Here is a 25211-nt window from a genome sequence, read left to right as displayed (position 1 = left end):
GAAACTAGGTTTCAGTGAGTTTCTTAACAAAGTCAGCTTCAGTGTCAATAGAAGACATACTTTTAATTTAGTGCGTCAGTAATTTTAATTCATTTCTTAGTTATTTCTGACTTTATATGGAAACATATAGAGATCTCTTTTTTTTTCTTTGTGTGATTTAAAGAGGGAGAGAGAAAACTGAATGAGCTATTGTCAATACCCTGGTTTTGAGCACACCAAGGCAGGGTATGCTATCTGTTATCACCAAGATAAAACTTTATCACCAAATAAAAATTTGGAATAGTTTTGCTTCTCCATCCTCAGAATTCAGCCTACTAGAACATTACGTTTCTTGGTTAGAATAAGAGTTTCATTTACCCTGTGTCAAAAATTAACTCATTCTAAATGGCAGACTTTGATGATACTAACATACTACTGTTGACTTGGATAGAATATTAGCACATCTTCCCCCAAATCTTTCCCAGTTTGTCAGAATGGGCCCATATCATATAGTCTGGAAGTATTTTAGTCTTGCTAGAATTTGAGATTTTTTATCCCTGGTAATGAAGCTGTGTCTGCACCCAAATGCATCCTGGTAAACTATGGTGCAGAGATGGAAGACTCCAGCCCCACCCGAATCTCCAACTTGAGCATGTGGAATATGAATGCTGATTGATTGTGACCAGTTGATTCTCATGACATTTTACATCTGCCTCACTTGACAGAAGCAATGTTGGTCTAGTCTGTCCTTTGCTGAGACTGCGCTTATTTGGAACTCAGAATTCATGTTAGAAAGCTACAGGTGGTTTGATAGGGAGTGATAAAAACCTGTATCCCCTACTATGCTTAGAGGGTTGTGAATTTGGAGGATAGGTTCCTGAATTTGGAATGTGCTGAGGCTAACAGTTGGAGATACAGTGGGGGTGGAATATTCACCCCCCCTATAGGTTTTGGGGATGCAAAGGGGTGTAGACACAGCTTCAGTGATTAGAAGAATCTCTTTATTTGGAGTAGGGGAATTATGTCCTTGCAAAAATCAACCTTTCAAGGGACAGGGAAATGGCTGCATGGGGTAGTGGGTAAAAGGGAAGGAAAACTCCACCCTGGAAATTTTTTTTAATTCAGAAATTTCTGCTAAAATATAACATACATATGGAAAAGCTGATTAATGATTACAAAGGTAACACATTCAGGTAATTACTTTTTAGGTCACTTTTAACCTCTCCTGCTTTAAATCTCATTGTTGTTGAGGCTTCTGAATATACCTAGAAATATACCTATCTTTGGATTTTAAATTGTACTCTTTAACCTTATTTATTTATTTATTTATTTTTGGCTGTGTTGGGTCTTCATTGCTGTGGATGGGCTTTCTCTAGTTGCGGCGAGCGGGGGCTACTCTTCGTTGCGATGCGCGGGCTTTTCATTGTGGTGGATCCCCTTGTTGCGGAGCATGGGCTCTAGGCTCGCGGGCTTCAGTAGTTGTGCCGTGCAGGCTTCAGTAGTTGTGGCTCGCGGGCTCTATAGAGTGCAGGCTCAGTAGTTGTGGCGCACGGGCTTAATTGCTCTGTGGGCATGTGGAATCTTCCCAGACCAGGGCTCGAACCCGTGTCACCAGCACTGGCAGGCGGATTCTTAACCACTGCACCACCAGGGACGCCCCTCATTTATTTTTATACTTCTAATATTTTCTTGGTGTGTGTGTGTTTAATTTTCCTTAGATTTTTAGCCACTTTCCTGTCTCTAACTGGATGCATGGGGATGTTTTAAAGGGATTTTGTCTGTGCTTAGGGGATCTGAGTCAATATTGAGTTCTAAGGCCAGGCATAATGGTACCTGTGCTGGTGAGATTGGGGGAGACAAAAAGAAAGGTAGCATCGAATCTGGGGACTGCTGACCTGACTGCCCTTCTCTCGTGGAGACTCTCCTTTCATAAAATCTTTCTGTTTTAAAGTATTTTGGAAGATTGGGGTTACAAGGAAGTTTTCTTTCCTTGTTGGCACAGTGTCACCTTTGCCCAGGGCCTACACATCCCTGTTTAACTGCCTGCATCTCTTACTGTAGTCCTGCTGGCTGGCTTCCAGCCTGGGGAATGGGCCTGTATTCCCATCTGTCTCTCTGGCTGCTACTGGGTGAACTCCCTGTTTCCTTTTAACAGCCTTCTTTGTGGCTCTCACACCCTCCAGGTGGCCTTCTTTTTGCAGTAGAACTCTAGAACCCTTAGCTAGTGGGGCCTCCATCCTTCCACCACTGCTGCAGCTGTCCTCATTGACTGCTTTGTTTGCTAAGCCAGCCCCCTTCTCTCTGATAAAAACACCTTAGTTTATATTTTTCCCTTTTAATTAAATAACCCCAGCTGTGAATGGCAGCATAAATCTTACTGATGATAATTCCCACCGTTTAACTTGGACTCCCAGAGATGATCAAAGGGAGGTTTTTGAAGTTTGTTCAGGTTTTTTTTTTTTGCGGTACGCGGGCCTCTCACTGTTGTGACCTCTCCCATTGCGGAGCACAGGCTCCGGACGCGCAGGCTCAGCGGCCATGGCTCATGGGCCCAGCTGCTCTGCGGCATGTGGGATCTTCCCGGACCGGGGCACGAACCCGTGTCCCCTGCATCGGCAGGAGGACTCTCAACTACTGCGCCACCAGGGAAGCCCTGTTCAGGTTTTTTGATTAAGCCTCTACCTAAACCTCTGCAAGAAATCTGTGGTTACCTGTATTTCTATGATTATCCTGGGATTTTCTTTTGAACTGAAAGATGGCTCTTAAAAATTTTTTTTTAGTTTAAAAATTTAAATATCCAAAATATCTAAGACATGCAAAAATATATAAAGAATAATACATACTGTGAACCTATTTCAGCTTAAAAAATAAAATACTTTACATAGAGTTGCCTCTCTCTGATACTTTCGTCTCCTTACTCCTTCTCTCTAGTTACCACTGTTCTGAATTTAGTGTTTATCGTTCCCACACATGGCCTTAATTTTTTGTGCATTTGTAAATATACCTAAGTAACATATAGTGTTATTTTGCATGCTTTTAACTTTATGTAAATGGTGTAATGCAGTATTCTGTTGCCATCTGTGTTTTCATCCTTAAATCTTTAATCACACACTACTTTGGCTTCTCTGAATTACTCTGTTTTATAATAGGTTGTGGCATTGATTTTATACTATCTAAGATCATTAAATCAGCAGGGCTACCCATTTGGGGTTCAGAGGCTTTTTCTATCTGTAGTGTGACCCATGTTTGCTTATAGGGTTGCCTAACTTTCTTTCAATCTGGAACACACCCATGAGCTTGTTGGGACACGCACAGGGGAAGGCAAGAGCTTTCCACCCCCATCTCACTCCCTGTAAACTATCCGGCTGCCCAGCCACACCCAGCCTTCCTCCTCCTTCTCTTCATCATGGTCATTTCCCACTTCCTCTGTGAAAGTCAAAAACTTGAAACAGGAGCGCTCAGAAGAAAACCCAGGACACTGTGACATTCAGGGGATCGTTTCACTTTGCGTGAAAATATTTCGCTTTGATGGAACTTTGGAATCCTTAGGCCGCTGATGATAACTCTTAAAAATGACTAAAAGCTGCTTTGCCATTCAGTCATTCATTTAGCCATTCAACAGATATTTATTGTTTGCTCACTGTGCCAGGTATTCGCAAATAAACATGGTCTCTGCCCTCATGGAACTTATAGTATAGTGAAGGAGAAAGATAGTCACATAAATAAATAAAAAAGTTCTAACTGTGAACAGTGTTATGAGATTTTTACAGTCAGGGCAGTGAGTGTGCCTTCCTGAGGAAGTGACAATTTAACTAAGATCTAAAGCTTATGTGGGAGTTAACTAGGGAAAGAGAAGAAGAGGTTGTTTGTTCTAGGTTAAATGCAAAGAACTGGGAGCAGGAGGGCAGTGGCATGTTCATGGTGCTTGAACCCAGAAAGTGAGAGGTGTGGGGAGCGAGCGTGAAATGACCCTGGAGAGGTAGGGCCAGGTCAGACAGGCCATGTGGGCCATGGAAGAACTTTTGTCTTCATCCTAAAAGCAATGGGAAGTTATTTGTTTCATGTGTTTTGTCATTTTTTTCCAGTTTAAAAAGCAGAAACTCCTCCTAGAACTAGACCAGTATGCCCCAGATGTGGCCGAACTCATCCGAACCCCTATGGAAATGCGTTACATCCCTCTGAAAGTGGCCCTCTTGTAAGTATTCTCTGACAAAACAGGGCTCAGTGCCAATGAATGTGAGGAAAATCTGATGAGACTTTCTCATGTTGTTTGTTGTATTTTTGGAGATTTGCAGTCTTAGTCATCAAGTATTTGCTATATTTCTGTTGCACAACTGGGGTTCTGGCCAGGAAAAGAGACAGAGCCATCCTGTCTCTGTTGGGACAAAGCCTCACACAAGCACATGCACAATCGACCCTTCACAAATGCTTTTTCACTCGATGCTGATCTGGCTCCAGCCTCCTTGTAACCAGTGTTTCTAAAAAAAAAAGGTTTTCCAATTGTGATATATGGATTGCATAAAATTCTGATCTTTATGCAGCAGTTATTTCAAGCAACTCCTATGTTTCACATACAATTTAGTCCCCCATTTGTAGTTCAGAAAACTGAAGTAAAGTACCAAACAGACCCATCCCAGCTGGATGACCAGTATGAGAGAGTGGAACTTACTGAGACTCTATGAAAGAATTCTTTAGGAGTACCAGTGCTGCCTATAACTTTAATTCTTTCAGGTTATTCCTGTTTATATTCCTGAGATAGGCAAATGGGAATAATTATTCAGTCAACTAATAGTAAATGTTAATAATATACTAGTTCCTAAGGATACACAGTAAAACAAGGCAGACAAGTTTCCTCATGGAAAAACATGACCTTAGAGCTTCACATTTAGAAGGGGCCTTATGAGGACAGTTTGTTCAACCCTTTGCCTTGTGTGTGACTCTTCTATTCAGTATTCCAGATAGGTGGCTGCGTAGCTGCTTCTTGAACATCACCTGCTATTTAGAAATGGCTTTTTTTCTCCTCCCACCAAACACATTTGAGGTATCGGTTCATATCTATGTATTTTAGAAATATTGGTGGAAACTACCTAGTAGAACTAGAGGTTTGGCAACATTATGAATCCCTTATGGACTCCTATGTCTCCAGGGTAGTTTTGTAATAGCAGCAGCCATTTCTTTAAAGGTTGTAGAACAAGCCTATCTAATTGCTGAAAAAAAAAATCAACAATTTCTGGGCCTTTAGCTTTAGAACTGCTAATCTTACAGCTCTGAGAGGTATTGGATTTAAGGTCTTTATTTGCGCATAATAATTATAATCTCTCCCTGAGACACTGGTATGTTTCTTCCTATCTGATAATCAGAATTATGTAACTGGTCTCCCTTTTCACTTTGTCTGCCAGGAAACTCAGAGCCAGATTTAAAGCTGATTACTACAGTGTTGTAGAAGACCCATTTGTTCTTCTTTCCCTAGCCTTTACTTTTTCCTTTTATTTATGCTTTCCCTGGTCTTGATTCTTTATTTGTATTTTAATTTTGCTCTCACTTTTTATTATCTGTTCTCATTTGAGCTGCCTCAAATCTTTTGTGGAAGCAGGGTAAAAATAAATAAAAACACAGTTATGACTGTATAAGATTTCCCTATTCAGCATTTCAAATTTATTTTTTCAGTCCATTCCTTCCCACCTCAGGAAAAGACTGTTTCAGTTTAATTCCCTCCCAGTGAAAGTTCAGGTTGTCCTGTGAAGTTCAATGGCCACTAGCTTACTGAATTCAGCAGATACTTATTCTGTCCTTTGGGTCTGGCTTGGTGGATATAGCTTGGCTGCCAAGAGAACTAAACTTAAGCTGCTCTCACCTCTTGAATGGGGTAGCCTATGTCAGAGCTTAGGAACCTGATTGAGGAAACAGTACTTTCCTGGTTTTCAGAGATAACTGTAGCCATTCCTAAAATATAGGGCTCTGTGGGAATTGGTAGAATTTTTATCACTTTTGAAACCTGAAGTAATGAAAAATATAGGTTTATTGCCAGAAAGACCTGATTTTGAATGTATTTATTAGCTTGTAAAACCTTAGGCTACTTAACCACTGAGTCTCAGTTTCCTCACCTGCAAAATGGGAATGATGTTATTGCTGGTTTACAGGATCCGTGATGATGAAATATGATGGTTTTCCATATAACACATAGCACAGAATAGGCAGTGAATGTTCAGTGCCTTTTACTCACTGGCCACCACCCCACTCCATCCTCTTTTACTTAGGAAAACTTATTTCTAAGAAGTTGCCTTCCCTTGAGTATGGTTTTAGTAAACCTCTTGAACTTCCTGGCTATGGTGGCCAGGACTCCCTGGTCCTTTGACCAGGATTACTAATGCCAAATATGTGTGTTTTTCCCCAGCTATCTCTTAAATCCCTACACGGTCTTGTCTTGTGTTGCCAAGTCTACCTGCGCCATCAACAACACCCTCATTGCTTTCTTCATTTTGACCACGATAAAAGGTAAGGCCCCAAAGGAAGTTCAGTCCCTAATTTGTGCAGGCTTTTGTAACACTTATGCTGTGGATTAAAAAAAAAAAAAAAAAACACTTAAAAACATTTTTTTAAATTACACAAGTAATTTTATAGAAAATTTAGATAAGCCAAGAGAAAAAAATTAATTAAAACATCCTGAAATTCTGCCACTCAGAGAGTCACTGTTAACATAGTTTAAACAAAAAACAAAAACTTCTAAAAGGCTTACAATGAGAATAGCAGTGTTCTGCCCCTTTCTTCCCATCCCTAGTTCAACTTCTTTGATGGAACTACTTTATTTTTTTGCTAGTATTTATTTCCATATTTCCAAATAAGACCTCGTATTGCTGTTTCATGAATTATAAATTTTAGACATTATCTATTGTATTCTTATTATGGGAGATAAAGATTTAGCTTTCTTTTACCAATATCTTCACTTCCCTTCTACCTGGTTTTCCTAGAGAAGTTATGTCACAGCTTTGATTAAATCAGTAGTTGGTACCTATATTTTATGACAGTATATGTATTATTCACTGCTGGGAAAAGTAATAACTATGGTTGTTTTTTCTTTCTTGTACAACCTTTTATTTTTTCTGGGATTAGTAATTGTGGGGTTTTTGCTTGTTTTTGTTTTTGTTTTGCTTTATCTTTCTGTACCAATCACTTTTTTCCCCTCACTTGCTCTGCTAGATCTTTCAAGTGCCTAACAATACAGGCATACCTAAGAGATATTGTGGGTTTGGTTCCAGATCACAGCAATAAAGCAAATATTGCAATAAAGTGAGTCACACGAATTTTTTGGATTCCCAGTACAGATAAAAGTTATGTCTACACTATACTATATTCTGTTAAGTATGCAATAGCATTATGTCTAAAAAAATGTACATAGCTTAATTTAAACATACTTTATTAATTAAAAAATTTAGCCCCTAATAAGAGAATCAGCCCGTCCTTTGAAGCTTTGAAGCCAGGCATTGACTTCTCTTTTCTAGCTATGAAAGTCCTAGATGGCATCTTCTTCTGAAATAAGGCTGTTTCGTCTACATTGAAAATCTGTTGTTTAGTGTAGCCACCTTCATTAATTGTCTTAGGTAGATCTTCTGGATAACTTGCTGCAGCTTCTACATCAGCCCTTGCGACTTCACCTTGCACTTTTATGGTCCGGAGACAGGCTTCTCTCCTTGAACCTCATGAACTAATCTCTCCTAGCTTCAAACTTTTCTTCTATAGCTTCCTCACCTCTCTCAGCCTTCATAAAATTGAAGAAAGTTAGGGCCTTACTCTGGATGAGGCTTTGGCTTAAGGGAGTGTTGTGGCAGGTTTGGTCTTCTCTCCAGACCACTTGGACTTTCTCCATATCAGCAATAAGGCTGTTTTGCTTTCTTATCACTCATGTGTTCACTGGAGTAGCACTTTTAATTTCCTTCAAGAACTTTACATTTGCATTACCACTTGGCTAACTGTTTGGTGCAAGAGGCCTAGCTTTCATCCTATCCCAGCTTTCGACATGCCTTCCTCACTAAGCTTAATTATTTCTAGCTTTTTTTTTCCTTTTATTTATTTATTATTTTTGGCTGCATTGGGTCTTCATTGCTGCGCGTGGGCTTTCTCTAGTTGTGGTGTGCAGCCTTTTCATTGAAGTGGCTTCTCTTGTTGCAGAGCATGGGCTCTAGGCACACGGGCTTCAGTAGTTGTGGCACGTGGACTTCAGTAGTTGTGGCTTGTGGGCTCTAGAGCGCAGGCTCGGTAGTTGTGGCACATGGCCTTAGTTGCTCCGCGGCATGTGGGATCTTCCTGAACCAGGGCTCAAACCTGTGTCCCCTGCATTGGCAGGCAGATTCTTAACTACTGTGCCACCAGGGAAACCCTATTTCTAGCTTTTGATTTAAAGTGAGAAGTATGCAACACTTCCTTTAACTTGAACACTCAGAGGCCATTGTATGGTTATTAATTGGCCTAATTTTAATATTAGGAAGGAATAGGGAGGCCTGAGGAGAGGGAGAGAGGTGGGGGAACAGCTAGTCGGTGAAATAGTCAGAACACAGACAACACTTATCAGTTGTTTGCCATATTATGGGCATGTGGTGCCCCCAAACAATTAAAAGAGTAACATCAAAGATCACTGATCACAGATCACCGTAACAAACATAATAATAATGAAAAATTTTGAAATATTGCAAGAATTACCAGAACATGACACAGAGACACAAAGTGAGCAAATGCCGTTGGAAAAATGGCTCTGATAGACTTACTTAATGCAGGGTTGCCACAGACCTTCAATTTGTAAAAAACACAATATCTGCAAAGTACAGTAAAACAAAGTAGGTCTGTAGTTTTTTAAAAAAATGTTAAGTACATCAAATAGTTTATTGGTTCCATTATTTTTCTGGAGATCTGCCTCACACATCTTTCATCCTGTACCAGTCTGTCCTGGTTGTTGTCTGGTCTTGATGCAAAGCTGTCATAGTGGAACTTTTCCTTATAATCCTCTTGTATTGTATCCCTTTCCTAGATTCCTTTTTTCGTTTACTGATTTTTTTCTTCGGTTTTCCTAAAGTACTTCCTCTAGTAGTTTTCTAAGAAAGGGTGTGTGAGATATGTATTTTGAATCATTCCACACATGAAAAAATGTGTTTTTCTAACTTAGCACCAGATTAATAGTTGGGGCAAGGTATAGAATTCTAGACTGGAAAAAATTTTCCTTCAGAATTTTGAAGGCATTGCTTCACTGTGTTCTAGCATCCCGGTTGCTGTTGGACAGTTTGAAGCCATTATACGTAACCTAATTTTTTCTTTGAAAGATTTAAGATCTTCTTTTTATCCTCAGTATTTTGAAATTTCATGATGCTATGTCTACTTGGTTCTTTTTTTCATTCATTACTGGGTACTTGGTAGGCCCTTTCAAAATAGAGACTAGTGTCCTTTAGTTCTAGAAGATATTCCAGTACTGTTTTTCAAATTCTCTCTCCTCTCTGTTTTCTCTGTCCTCTCATTTGGGGTGTCTATTGGATATTGGACTTTTTGGATTGATCTAATTTGTGTGTTTTATTTTCTATTGATTTAAGTTCTTTCTTGGTCTCCAGTTGTTTCTTTGAAGCATCATTATTATTTTATCACCATGATATCCTCTCTTATCTCTCTGAGTTTTCTTGGTTTTGTTTTCAGTTTCCATTTGTTCTAAGCATAATCTCTTTGTCTTCCTGGATTCCCCCCCACCCTGCCTTTTTTTTCTGTTTGTCTTGGGCTCTGTCTTTCATATGGGTAGATTTTCTCTTATTTATGGTGATCCTTGGCTGTCTGCTTATTATTTAAGAATGTTAGAAGGATGGGGTATGTAGGGATAGTCACCTGGCTGCACATAGTTGAGGTGAGACCTGGGGTTCTGTCTGGTCTGTATACAAACGTTCAGCTTGATTCTCATCTCTGTAACTTACCCCCACCTGCCATAGTATCTGATAACCTTCAAGGTGCTGGATCTCTCAGAAGTTGTATGGGGTGAGTTGGCCTGATTTTTATTGGTATTCCTCTCTGCAGGCCATTGAGCTGTAATTTCTTCCATAATGCTCAGTCATTTATCCCTCTTCCTCCTGCTTTTAATGTTTCCACTATTATGTTAAAATTTATTTTGCTATAGTCTCTTCTGTTAATTTGTTATTTAAGACTATTTTTAATGCTTTATTGTCATTTTAGTGAGGTTATTGGAGGGAAAGATGATATACATGTGATTAATCTACCATTTTTCACTAGAAGTCTATTAGCATTGGAGGTATATTTTTCCAGATTTTTCCCTCATTTTTCTTTTACACTTTTAAATATTGTATCGGTTAACTGTCATCACAAAAATGTTATTTGACAAACCACTCCAAAACTCAGTGGCTTAAAACAACAATACGCATTCACTTAGCTCATGTGTCTGTAAGTCAGATAGGTGTCAGCTGATCTAGGTTGAATGTGGCTAGGCAGTTTGTTGGTTTCATCGGGGCTCATTCATGCATTGGCAGCTGACTGTAGTTGGCTCATCTAGGCTGGGCTCTTCACCACATGTCTGTCATCCTCATGGACCAGGGGACTAATTTAGGCATATTCTTCTTATAGTGATGGCAGAGACACAACTGTGAGCAAGCCCAATCAGGCTTGAGCTTTTGAAGTTCTGGTTGTATCACATGTGCTTACATCACATTGATCAAAACAAAACATGGGTGATCTCAGGTGTGAGTATTTCCATCCTGTCCACAATGGGGGGGCACTGCAAAGTTATATGGCAAAGAGCCTGGACATAGGGAGGGGTTAAGAATTGGGGACAAAAATACAGTCTGCCACATGTCAGTAAACATTTAGTCTGTCATTTTTCATGGCTGCTTACTGTTCCGTTGTCTTGATGAATAAATAGAAATTCTTTAACCAACTTCTATTAAATATCTAGTTAATTTCCCAGTTTTCAGCTGTTTAAATAATACTATAATTTTCTTTCTTTTTTTTAATTTAAAAATTTTTTTGGCCTCATCATGTGGCTTCTGGGATCTTAGCTCCCCAACCAGGGATCGAACCCGGGCCACAGCAGTGAAAGTGCTGAGTCTTAACCACTGGACTGCCAGGGAATTCCCATACAGTTAATTTTCTAATGTAATTTCTAACAGTAATTGTCACACACATGTTCAATTATTTTCTTACTCTAAAGTCCTAGAAATAGAATTATTGTGTCACTGCGTGTATACCTTCTTTAGGATTTCTGAAATTTATCACTAAATTGCCTTCAAGAGTTTTACCAATGTGTACTCGGATAAGAAGTGTATGAGAGCTCTTATTTCCCTACATTATTGCTGAATAATTTGCACACTGAGGAAATAAAGACTCAAAAGTTGTACATAGGACCTTTTACTTAGAGTTTACTTACCTTTCCTAGGGTGGCACGCGGGAATGACTTAGGTCTTCATAAGACATTGCTTCTCTTGGAGTGGTTGTAGTTAGTCTTTCTGTAGGTCATTTAGTTTAACTTATTATCAGGTTACTTGAAATGACTCTTTGCTGTCTGTGAACATCCCCTGCCTCAGTTCCTGTTTCCAGAGTGTCCAGCTCAGGTAGACTCATTTATGAAGGTGCCTGGTGTCCATTAAAGTAAGGACTGTATGAGGCAGCCTGGCAGAAGGGATTGAGCACTGGCCTTTGGAAATGTCACCTTTAAAATAGCTGAGCACAGAGGTAGAAAGACTAAAGACATGCTCTCTGAGGTGTGTACAATAGAAGTCTCACACAAAAATGTAAAGTATGCCATTTTAAGAACATCTTTCAAAAGACCCTTTAAGTCAATGGAATGATTTTGTTTGGGGGAAAAAATGTAAAAAAGTTATATGTCACTCCTTTGCAGCCACATTGTTTTGGTTCCACAGAAAAAAAATTTTTTTATTATGTCACTCTAGATTTCTGTCAAATGAATTTTATGAACATTTTTGTAATATTGTATGCACAATTTTGTTTTAATTTTATTACTTGTTTCGTATGAATCATGAATGACATTAGTCACATTTGTTAATTTCTTTACATCAAAATTTAAGTTTTTAAAATTTTAGGAGTAGTTCAAGTACGTGGTAAAAATAAAAGAAATTCAAACATATGAAATGAGAAGTAAAAGTCTTTTATCATCCCACCCCACCCCACCTCCACTTCCATTCCTCAGGTATGTTTGTCATGGGGTCTTAGGCCTTCCCTTTTGCTGGACACTTAAGTTATTTTCCATTGTTGGCAGCTGTAAGTAGAGACCGTCGCAAGTAACATTTCTAATCTGTTAAAATATTTGAAGAATTCTATTTTAGTTAGGTCTCTGAACTGTTCTCTTTGAATATATTAGTAATCCCTATTAGCAGTATATACAAAGTTCAGTTATAAAATCTGCAGGTCATATTTCTATATTTCACATTTGTACCACATAATTAGATATTTAATAAAATTTGTGAAGGAATAATTCACTCTTTAAAGAAGAAAACAGTTGGGAGATTTCACAAAAGAAGGGATCTAAATGACTAAAAACTATGAAAAAATATTCAACTCCTTAGATAACTAATAAAGAAAAGCAAATTGAAATAACAAAGAAGTGGTTTTTTATTCCCTTTCAAATTGGCAAGATTTTAGAAGATAATTCTCAGTTCTGGCAAAGTGCTATCAAACTGGCATTTTCCCACATGGCAAGTTGACTTATAAATTAGTACAGCCCTCTTGGGAAGCAGTTTGGCAGTAGTTCAAGTGTTTGTTCTTTGGATTTATGAATTTTAATTTTGATAACCTATCCTAAAGTAGTGCAGAATTACAGACCAAGCTTTATGATGCTAAGTCATTAATTGCAGGATTATTTATAATGATTAGAAAAATGGGAAAATACTTCAAAGTAGAGAGAGGAATGGCTAAGTAAAACATGGTTTGCCCATGTAATTAAAGAAAATACAGTTTACCCATGCACACGATATTTGAAAATAATTGTAAATTATGTGAGGATACATTTATTTTTTAAAAGCTGAATACAAAATTGTATATTTTAATAAAGTATAATCTCAACTATGTTAAAACTACAACACAAATAGAAATAGATTCCAAAAGAGTAATACTTGTTTCTGCAGAGTAAGTTAGTAATTTTTATTTCCTCCTCATATCTGTTTTTTCCCAAAGTTTCTTCAGTGAGCACATAATTTAAAATAAATTGATTGATAAGAAGATAGGGACAGTGGAAGTAAACTATGTACCTCTCTCCCCAGACTTCCGTGGAGCAGGTGCCCCCACAGAAGGGAGTGGCCTCATTTGCTTTGTCCCCTTGACTCCTTCTACTTGCCCTCCTTTGACTTTCTTTGTGGCAGCCCAGGGTTGCCTGGGACACGCTGAGAGCCACAGGCCAGGAGAAAGCCCAGGCCATTGTATTGTGATGTCCTTGTTGGGGTGTTGGCCAGGAAACTCAAATCTGTGGGCAAGATTGATTTGTTTAGTGGAGCAGCTTGGGTTTTACTTCAAAGGTTGGGGCTTTGGTGAAGGAGCTACTTAAAATACTCCATCCCTCTGAAGTCATCTTCATTAGGCTTTCAAAAGGAAAACAAACAGGTGTTAATAGGTACTCCTGCTTATTCACTGTTGGTGTTTGTCAACAATGAGATGCTCCATACTAGAAATTCTTGAGGTTTGCCGCCCAAGGACCCTTCCGATTCTCCTTATTCCACCAAAAGAGACCTGAGTGACAGGGCTTGCTTCCCAAGGAAAAAGAAGAATCAGTACTATCAGAGGTGGTTCAGAGTAAGAGCTCAGGCTGCTGTGATGTCAGACAGATGTCAATGAAAAAATGTTACCTGCAAAATCAGTAAACAAGTGTGTCACAGCCCTCAAGCCATCACATTACAGCTGCCCCGATGATGAGCCCCGAGGGAACTCAGGATAGAAACAGGATGCTCCCCATCTAGAGGTCAGCCACTGCAGCCACCCCCGAAGGTGCACCCTGAGGAGACTCAGGATGAGAAAGCACAGGCCCAGATAGCTGAGGTGCATATCAAAGGAATGATTTCAGAGAGCCCAGACGCTTGCATCTTCCCATACATAGAAAAGCGCTAAATTCCTTAACTTGAGATACCTGGTTTTCTCTAATTAACAGTAATCTTTTGATGTTCCGACTACATGGTCTTTGTTGCAAAAACTACTATATATCTTGGCTCCTCTCTTACGTCTTTGGAAGCAGTCTCTCAGAGCTATCTGAGATGCTGTGTCCCAGGCTTAAGTCCTCAGTTTTGTCCGCCACATAAAACATAACTCTCAACCTTTAGGTTGTGCATTTTTTTTTCAGTCGACACAGATCTGATAGCTAATTCTAGTTCTAGCACTTCCTGGCATTATCACTTTAAGCAAGTCACTTAACTGTTTAGGACCTCAGTTTCCTTGTCTATAACATGGGGACTGAAACAGTCCCTACTGCATAGAGTAAATGTAAAGAATGAATGAGATGAGGAGGAAAAAAAATGAATGAGATGGTGCATGTGAAACACTTAGCATAGTGTGGGAGCATGAACTAGATGCTCAGTAAATGGTGGTGCTGATTGTTACTCTTGATAATATTAAAAGATCCCTCAGGACTTCCTCTTGGGAGAACACCAGAATCACAACTAACTGCTGAACAATTATTGACAGGAAAAAACACTGGAACTCACCAAAAAAGATACCACATGTCCAATGACACAGGAGAAGCCACAATGAGATGGTAGGAGGGGTGCAATCACAATAAAATCAAATCCCATTACCACTGGGTGGGTGACTCACAAACTGGAGAACAATTATAGCACAGAAGTCCACACACTGGAGTGAAGGTTCTGAGCCCCATGTCAGGCTTCCCAACCTGGGGGTCTGGCAATGGGAGGAGGAATTCCCAGAGAATCAGACTTTGAAGGCTAGCAGGATTTGATTGCAGGACTTTGACAGGACTGGGGGAAATAGAGACTCCACTCTTGGAGGGCACACAAAAGAGTGTGCACATCAGGACCCAGGGGGAAGGAGCAGTGACCCCGCTGGAAACTGAACCAGACCTACCTGCTAGTGTTGGAGGGTCTCCTGCAGAGGCAGGGTCGGCTGTGACTCACCATGGGGACAGGGACACTGGCAGCAGAAGCTCAGGGAAGTAATCCTTGGCGTAAGCCCTCCCAGAGTCCACCATTAGTTCCACCAAAGACCCTGTAGGCACCAGTGCTGGGTCGCCTCAGGCCAAACAACAAGCATGGAGGGAACTCAGCCCCACCCATCAGCAGACAGGCAGATTAAAGTTTTACTGAACTCTGCCCACCAGAGCAACACCCAGCTCTACCCACCACCAGTCCCTCCCATCGGGAAGCTTGCACAAGCCTCTTAGATAGCCTCATCCACCAGAGGGCAGACAGCAGAAGCAAGAAGAATTACAATCCTGCAGCCTGTGGAATGAAAACCACATTCACAGAAAGATAGACAAAGTGAAAAGGCCAAGGACTATGTACCAGATGAAGGAAGAAGATAAAACCCCAGAAAAACAACTAGATGAAGTGGAGATAGGCAACCTTCCAGAAAAAGAGTTCAGAATAATGATAGTGGAGATGATCCAGAACCTTGGGAAAAGAATGGAGGTAAAGATCAGAAGATGCAAGAAATCTTTAAAAAAGACCTAGAAGAATTAAAGAACAGAGATGAACAATACAATAACTGAAATGAAAAATACACTAGAAGGAATCAATAGCAGAATAACTGAGGCAGAAGAACAGATAAGCGACCTGTAAGACAAAATGGTGGAAATCACTGCTATGGAACAGAATAAAGAAAAAAGACTGAAAAGAAATGAAGACAGCCTAAGAGACCTCTGGGACAACATTAAACGCAACAACATTCGCATTATAGGGGTTCCAGAAGGAGAACAGAGAGAGAAAGGACCCGAGAGAATATTTGAAGAGACTATAGTCGAAAACTTCCCTAACATGGGAAAGGAAATACCCACCCAAGTCCAGGAAGTACAGAGAGTCCCAGGCAGGATAAACCCAAGGAGAAATACGCTGAGACACGTAGTAATCAAGTTGAGAAAAATTAAAGACAAAGAAACATTATTAAAAGCAACAAGGGAAAAACGACAAGTAACATACAATGGAACTCCCATAAGGTTAACAGCTGATTTCTCAGCAGAAATTCTACAAGCCAGAAGGGAGTGGCACAATATATTTAAAGTGATGAAAGGGAAGAACCTACAAACAAGAATACTCTACCCAGCAAGGATTTCATTCAGATTTGATGGAGAAATCAAAAGCTTTACAGACAAGCAAAAGCTAAGAAAATTCACCACCAAACCAACTCTACAACAAATGCTAAAGGAACTTCTGTAAGTGGGAAACACAAGAGAAGAAAAAGGGCCTACAGAGGGCTTCCCTGGTGGCGCAGTGGTTGAGAGTCCGCCTGCCGATGCAGGGGACACGGGTTCGCGCCCCGGTCCGGGAAGATCCCACATGCCACGGAGCGGCTGGGCCCGTGAGCCATGGCCGCTGAGCCTGCGCGTCTGGAGCCTGTGCTCCACAACAGGAGAGGCCACAACAGGAGAGGCCCATGCACCGCAAAAAAAAAAAAAAAAAGGGCCTACGGAAACAAACCCAAAACAATTTAGAAAATGGTAACAGGAACATACATGTCAATAATTACCTTAAATGTGAATGGATTAAATGTTCCAACCAGAAGACACAGGCTGGCTGAATGGATACAAAAACAAGACCCATATATATGCTGTCTACAAGAGACCCACTTCAGACCTAGGGACACATACAGACTGAAAGTGAGGGGATGGAAAAAGATATTCCATGCAAGTGGAAATCAAAAGAAAGCTGGAGTGGCAAAACTCTTATCAGATAGAATAGACTTTAAAATAAAGAATGTTACAAGAGACAAGGAAGGATACTACATAATGATCAAGGGATCAGTCCAAGAACAAGGGCTTACCGGGTGGTGCAGTGGTTAGGAATGTGCCTGCCAGTGCAGGGGACACGGGTTCAGACCCTGGTCCAGGAAGATCCCATGTGCCACAGAGCAGTGAAGCCCGTGAGCCACAACTACTAAGCCTGCACTCTATTGCCTGCGAGCCACAACTACTGACTCGTGCACCTAGAGCCCATGCTCCACAACAAGAGAAGCCACTGCAGTGAGAAGCCCGTGCACTGCAAGGAAGAGTAACCCCTGCTCACTGCAGCTAGAGAAAGCCTGCATGCAGTAATGAAGACCCAACACAGCCAAAAATAAATAATAAATTTATAAAAAATATACAAGAAGAAGATATAACAATTATAAATATATATGCACCCAACACAGGAGCACCTCAATACATAAGGCAAATGCTAACAGCTATAAAAGAGGAAATCAACAGTAACACAATAGTTACTGTTGTAATTATCGTAATAGTGGGGGGCTTTAGCACTTCACTTACACCAATGGACAGATCGTTCAGACAGAAAATTAATAAGGAAACACAAGCTTTAAATGACACAATAGACCAGATAGATTTAACTGATATTTATAGGACATTCCATCCAAAAACAGCAGATTACACTTTCTTCTCAAGTGCACACGGAACATTCTCCAGGATACATCACATCTTGGGTCACAAATCAAGCCTCAGTAAATTTAAGAAAATTGAAATCATATCAAGCATATTTTCCAACCACAACGCTATGGTTTATTAGAAATAAATTACAGGGAAAAAACCATAAAAAACACAAACACATGGAGGCTAAACAACACAGTACTAAATAACCAAGAGATCACTGAAGAAATCAAAGCGGAAATAAAAAAATACCTAGAGACAAATGACAATGAAAACACAACAATCCAAAACCTATGGGAGGCAGCAAAAGCAGTTCTAAGAGGGAAGTTTATAGCAATACAATCCTACCTCAGGAAACAAGAAAAATCTCAACTAAACAATCTAACCTTACACCTAAGGGAACTAGAGAAAGAAGAACAAACAAAACCCAAAGTTAGCAGAAGGAAATAAATCATAAAGATCAGAGCAGAAATAAATGATATAGAAACAAAACAATAGCAAAGATCAATAAAACTAAAAGCTGGTTCTTTGAGAAGAGAAACAAAATTGATAAACCATTAGCCAGACTCATCAAGAAAAAGAGGGAGAGGACTCAAATCAATAAAATTAGAAATGAAAAAGGAGAAGTTACAACAGACACAGCAGAAATACAAAGGCATCCTAAGAGACGGCTACAAGCAACTCTATGCCAATAAAATGGACAACCTGGAAGAAATGGACAAATTCTTATCACCTTCCAAGACTGAATCGGGAAGAAATAGAAAATATGAACAGAACACTCACAAGTAATGAAATTGAAACTATGGTTAAAAATCTTCCAACAAACAAAAGTCCAGGACCAGATGGCTTCACAGGTGAATTCTATCAAACATTTAGAGAAGAGCTAACACCCATCCTTCTAAACTCTTCCCAAAAATTGCAGAGGAAGGAACACTCCCAAACTCATATTATGAGGCCACCATCACCCTGATACCAAAACCAGACAAAGATACTACAAAAAAAGAAAATTTCAGACCAATATCACTGATGAATATAGATGCAAAATCTTCAACAGAATACTAGCAAACAGAATCCAACAGCACATTAAAAGGATCATATACCATGATCAAGTGGGATTCATCCCAGAGATTCAAGGATTCTTCAATATATGCAAGTCAATCAATGTGATATACCATATTAACAAATTGAAGAATAAAAACCATATGATCATCTAAATAGATGCAGAAAAAGCTTTTGACAAAATTCAGCATCCATTTATGATAAAAACTCTGCAGAAAGGGCATAGAGGGAACCTACCTCAGCATAATAAAGGCCTTATATGACAAACCCACTGCAAACATCATTCTCAATGATGAAAAACTGAAAGCATTTCCTCTAAGATCAGGAACAAGACAAGGATGTCCACTCTAGCCACTCTTATTCAACATAGTTTTGGAAGTCCTAGCCACGGCAGTCAGAGAAGAAGAAGAAATAAGAGGAATACAAATTGGAAAAGAAGAATTAAAACTGTCACTGTTTCAGATGAAATGATACTATACGTAGACAATCCTAAAGATGCCACTAGAAAACTACTAGAGCTAATCAATGAATTTGGTAAAGCCGCAGGATACAAAATTAATGCACAGAAATCTCTTGCATTCCTATACACTAACAACGAAAGATCAAAAAGAGAAATTAAGGTAACAATCCCATTCACCGTTGCAACAAAAAGAATAAAATACCTAGGAATAAACCTACCTAAGGAGGTAAAAAACCTGTACTCAGAAAACTATAAGACACTGATGAAAGAAATCAAAGAAGACACAATCAGGTCTCATTGAACACGGCAGCAGCTTTCCAGATTGCTGTTTTCTCCTCCAGGGGACCCGGGCCTGCGCTCAGCAGCCATGTCTAAGGGACCTGCAGTTGGCATTGATCTTGCACCACCTTTTCTTATGTGGGTACCTTCCAGCACGGAAAGGTGGAAATAATTGCCAGTGATCAGGGGAACCGAACTACCCCAAGCTATGTCGCCTTTACTGATACCAAATGATTGATTGGTGATGCTGCAAAGAACCAAGTTGCAAGAATCCCACCAACATGGGTTTTGATGCCAAACGCCTCATTGGACGAAGATTTGATGATCTGTTGTCCAGCCTGATATGAAGCATTGGCCCTTTATAGTGGTGAATGATGCAGGCAGGCCTAAGGTTCAAGTAGAATACAAGGGAGAGACAAAAAGTTTCTATCCAGAGGAGGTGTCATCCATGGTTTTGACAAAGATGAAGGAAATAGCAGAAGCCCTACCTTGGGAAGACTGTTACTAATGCTGTTGTCACAGTACCTGCTTACTTTAATGATTCTCAGCGTCAGGCTACCAAAGATGCTGGAACTATTGCTGGGCTCAATGTACTTAGAATCATCAACGAGCCAACTGCTGCTGCTGTTGCCTATGACTTAGACAAAAAGATTGGAGCAGAAAGAAATGTGCTGATCTTTGATTTAGGTGGTGGCACTTTTGATGTGTCAGTCCTCACTACTGAGGATGGAATCTTTGAGGTGAAGTCTACAGCTGGAGATACCCACTTAGGTGGAGAAGACTTTGACAACTGGATGGTCAACCATTTTATTGCAGAGTTCAAGTGCAAGCACAAGAAGGGCATCAGTGAGAACAAGAAGGCTGTCTGTTGCCTTCGTATTGCTTGTGAGCATGCTAAGTGCACTTTCTCTTCCAGCACCCAGGCCACTATTGAGATTGATTCCCTTTATGAAGGAATCAACTTCTATACCTCAATTACCTGTGCCTGATTTGAAGAACTGAATGCTGACCTGTTCCGTGGCACACTGGACCCTGTGGAGAAAGCCCTTCAGGATGCCAAGCTAGACAATTCTCAGATCCATGATATTGTCCTGGTGGGTAGTTCAACCCGCATCCCCAAGAACCAGAAACTTCTACAGGACTTCTTCAGTGGGAAAGAACTGAATAAGAGCATCAACCCTGATGAGGCTGTTGCTTATGGTGCAGCTGTCCAGGCAGCCATTTTATCTGGAGACAAATCTGAAAATGTTCAAGACTTGCTGCTGTTGGATGTCACTCCTCTTTCCCTTGGAATTGAAACTGCTGGTGGAGTCATGACTGTCCTCAAGAGCAACACCACCATTCCCACCAAGCAGACGCAGACCTTCACAACCTACTTGGACAACCAGCCCGGTATTCATTCAGGTTTATGAAGGTGAGCATGCCATGACCAAGGATAACAACCTGCTTGGCACGTTTGAACTCACAGGCGTACCTCCTGCCCCCTGTGGTGTTCCTCAGATTGAAGTCACTTTTGATATTGATGCCAATGGCATCCTCAATGTCTGCTGTGCGTAAGAGCACAGGAAAAGAGAACAAGATTACCATCACTAATGACAAGGGCTGTTTGAGCAAGGAAGACATTGAATGCATGGTTCAGGAAGCAGAGAAGTACAAAGCTGAAGATGAGAAGCAGCGGGATGAGTTGTCTTCGAAGGATTCTCTTGAATCCTGTGCTTTCAACATGAAAGCTACTGTTGACAATGAGAAACTTCAAGGCAAGATTAATGATGAGGACAAACAGAAGATTCTTGATAAGTGTAATGAAATAATCAACTGGCTTGATAAGAACCAGACTGCAGAGAAAAAAGAATTTGAACATCAGCAGAAGGAGCTAGAAAAAGTCTGCAACCCCATCATTACCAAGCTGTACCAGAGCTCAGGAGGAATGCCAGGAGGAATGCCCGGGGGCTTCCCTGGTGGTGGAGCTCCTTCATCTGCTGGTGCCTCCTCTGGGCCCACCATTGAAGAGGTTGATTAAGCCAACCTAGCATAGATTCAGCATTGTTCCACAAAACATTGAAGGACCCAAATTTGTAGCAAATTCCATGGCAGTTTTAAAGTTGAGCTGCTGTAATAAACTCGGCATTCTTGATACTTGAACATGGAATATGTGCACAGGGAAAGGAAATAACATTGCACTTTACAAGCACTGTATTGTAAGTGGAAAATGCAATGTCAAATAAAATGGTATTTAAAATTGGCACCATAAAAAAAAAAAGATGACACAAACAGATGTAGAGATATACCATGTTCTTGGATTGGAACAATCAATATTGTGAAAATGACTGTACTACTCAAAGCAATCTACAGAGTCAATGCAATCCCTATCAAATTACCAGTGGCAGTTTTTACAGAACTAGAACAAAAAATCTTGAAATTTGTATGGAGACACAGAAGACCCTGAATAGCCAAAGCAATCCTGAGGGAAAAAAACAGAGCTGGAGGAATCAGACTCCCTGACTTCAGACTCTACTACAAAGCTACAGTAATCAAGACAATATGGTACTGGCACAAAAACAGAAATATAGGTCAAATGGAACAGGATAGGAAGCCCAGAGATAAACCCACGCACCTATGGTCAACCAATCTATGACAAAGGAGGCAAGGATATACAATGGAGAAAAGACAGTCTTTTCAATAAGTGGTGCTGGGAAAACTGGACAGCTATATGTAAAAGAATAAGATTAGAACACCATACACAAAAATAAACTCCAAATGGATTAAAGACCTAAATGTAAGACCGGACACTTATAAAACTCTTAGAGGAAAACATAGGAAGAACACTCTTTGACTTGACATAAATCACAGCAAGATCTTTTTTGATCCACCTCCTAGAGTAATGGAAATAAAAACAAAAATAAACAAATGGGACCTAATGAAGCTTAAAAGCTTTTGCATAGCAAAGGAAACTAAACAAGATGAAAAGACAGCCCTCAGAATGGGAGAAAATATTTGTAAACGAAGCAATGGACAAAGGATCAATCTCCAAAATATATAAACAGCTCATGCAGCTCAATATAAAAAACAAGCAACCCAATCAGAAAATGGGCAGAAGAACTAAATAGACATTTCTCCAAGGAAGACATACAGATGGCCAAGAGGCACATGAAAAGCTTCTCAACATCACTAATTATTAGAGAAATGCAAATCAAAGCTACAATGAGGTATCACCTCACACCAGTTAGAATGGGCATCTTCAGAAAATCTACAAACAACAAATGCTGGAGAGGGTGTGCAGAAAAGGGAACCCCCTTGCACTCTTGGTGGGAATGTAAATTGATACAGCCACTGTGGAGAACAGTATGGAGGTTCCTTAAAAAACTAAAAACAGAATTACCATATGACCCAGCAATCCTACTACTGGGCATATACCCAGAGAAAAATATAATTCAACAAGACACATGCACCCCAATGTTCATTGCAGCACTATTTACAATAGGCAAGTCATGGAAGCAACTTAAATGCCCATCGACAGATGAATGGATAAAGAAGGTGTGGTACATATATACAGTGGAATATTGCCATAAAAAGGAATAAAATTGGGTCATTTGTAGAGATGTAGATGGACTTACAGACTGTCATTCAGAGTGAAGTAAGTCAGAAAGAGAAAAACAAATATCATATATTAACACATATATGTGGAACCTAGAAAAATGGTACAGATGAACCGGTTTGCAAGGCAGAAATAGAGACACAGATGTAGAGAACAAATGTATGGACACCAAGGGTGGAAAGCAGGTGGTGGGGAGTGGTGGTGGGATGAATTGGGAGATTGGGATTGACATATATACACTAATATGTATAAAATAGATAACTAATAAGAATGTGCTGTATAAAATAAAATAAATGAAAGATCCCTCAGAATTGACAGGGTCTTCCTGAGCTTTCTGGTTTTTTTGTTTTTTTTTTAAATTTATCTATTTAATTTATTTATTTTTGGCTGCATTGGGTCTTCGTTGCTGCGTGCGGGCTTTCTCTAGTTACAATGAGCAGGGACTACTCTTAAGTGCGGTGCGCGGGCTTCAGTAGTTTTGGCACATGGGCTCAGTAGTTGTGACACGTGGGCCCTAGAGCGCAGGCTCTTTAGTTGTGGCTCATGGGCTTAGTTGCTCCGCGACATGTGGGATTTTTCTGGACCAGGGGGCTCAAACCCGTGTCCCCTGCATTGGCAGGTAGATTCTTAAGCACTGCGCCACCAGGGAAGCCCCTTCCTGAGTTTTCTGGAGAAAACTGGGAGAAGGTTAAAATGAGAGGTTCTCTTCCTGGAGCCCAGCCCTGGAAGAACATGGCAGAGTGATGAACCTGAGCTCTGATGAGCCCATCACTTCTATATGAGGTTCCTCTGCGATAAATGAGGCCTTACCCATGAAGAGGGTCTTAGAGGACCCAAAGGCCCAAGGACCCTAGGACGAAGCAGCCTGGGGTTTTGTCAGATCAACCCAAAACCTGCTGGTTCTAGTTACCTGTGCTGTAGCCTCAGGCAAATCACACAGCCTCTAGAGCTTCAGTTTGATTCCAGAGATAAGATCTGCCTCACGGATTAGTAGAGGAATAAATAAGAAACACAGAATGCTTAGCATGATTCCTTAGCAAAACCCGCTCAACAAATAGTTGCTCTGCTTATTGTGATTTTTATGGTACAGCCATAGATTGAGAATCAAGAAGGTAGCATAGTGCTGCAGTTACAGATTGGGGGCTCTGGAATGAGACTGTCTGGTTTCAAATTCTATCACCATTCACTGGTTTTGTGACCCTGAGCAAATAAAGTCTCTGTCCTTCAGTTTACTTATCTGTGAAATGGGGATAGTAATTTTATCCGCTCCGTGGAGTTACTGGAAGGACTAAATGACTTAATACATGTAAAATGCTTATAGTCGTGGCTGGAACAGAGTATGTGCTCAGAGAATTGTCATCATCATCATCACTGATGTGGATGGACTACTCTGAGAAAGACTGTGCTGTTGAAAGAACACTTGGCAAGGAGTATAGAACACTGGGCCAGGCCCTAGCCCCTCCTCCTGCCCAGTAGTCTTGCTTGCTCTCAGGCCCTAGTGCAACTTCCTCTTCTGAGTGTCCTGGGAGACCTCAGCCCTTTTGACCACATTCCTATCTGTCCTACTGCCAGTTCTGGTACAGGTCACTGTCTGTGACCCAGTCTCTGCTCATTCTACTTGAATTCCTTATCTTGAACCAGTTTCCATAGCTCCACCTCATCTACATTCCTCCTCTGTCCTGTAGCTCTGCCACCCACCCAGGCCCAAGTCACTTCAAGGTGCAGTCCCTGGAGGCAGAGTGTTACAGGTCTTGCCCAGGCTTGTGGCCGCCATGCTGACACTAAAAAAGAGTTGGAAGACATATTCAAAGCTAGATTGGATAGATAATGAAATTCCCTGATACTGTAGCCAGTGCACATATACATTTGACTGATTTACTTTAGTATTCTTATGATAAGGCCAAAGACTAGAGCTTGTACAGGAAATCTAGTGACTGGGTATCTGGGCCATTCTAGCAGATAAATGGTAGATTATATCTTTTTTTGGTAAAATTCACAGTCTTCTTGGTATAGTTCCTCCTGGTTAGATGAGCAGGATGCCCTAGCTCTTGCCCAAATGAGGCTGCCACTTCAGACATTATTTGAGATGTCATGTCTAGGCTTGTAGACATGTGTTTGATTGACTGTGCAAGCTAAGCCTTCCCCGATGTGACCCCTACCTACCTGCTTGCTGAGACTTTTTAGATTATAACTTTTTTGTTGAAGTATAACACAAACAGAAAAGTGCACAAATCATTAGTGTACAATTCAATGAATTTTCACAAAATGATGAGTAA

At 40.3% G+C, this 25211-nt stretch overlaps 1 protein-coding gene and 1 pseudogene across 4 annotated transcripts in view; both read left to right on the top strand.

Moving 5' to 3' along the window:
* PIGU (phosphatidylinositol glycan anchor biosynthesis class U) overlaps positions 1 to 25211 on the top strand; it is a 125091-nt gene that overhangs the window by 26057 nt on the left and 73823 nt on the right. For all 4 annotated transcript variants that reach the window (XM_030830853.2, XM_060284725.1, XM_030830850.2 and 1 more), the window contains 2 exons: positions 4065 to 4174; positions 6374 to 6474. In XM_030830853.2, coding sequence (XP_030686713.1) covers positions 4065 to 4174; positions 6374 to 6474 — 211 coding nt within the window. The remainder of the gene's footprint in view (positions 1 to 4064; positions 4175 to 6373; positions 6475 to 25211) is intronic.
* On the top strand, positions 19429 to 21360 carry LOC115839310 (heat shock cognate 71 kDa protein-like; annotated as a pseudogene).

This window comes from Globicephala melas, chromosome 15, assembly GCF_963455315.2.
Source record: "Globicephala melas chromosome 15, mGloMel1.2, whole genome shotgun sequence".
In the NCBI taxonomy this organism is placed as follows: domain Eukaryota; kingdom Metazoa; phylum Chordata; class Mammalia; order Artiodactyla; family Delphinidae; genus Globicephala; species Globicephala melas.
This window is presented reverse-complemented; position numbering and strand designations above follow the sequence as displayed.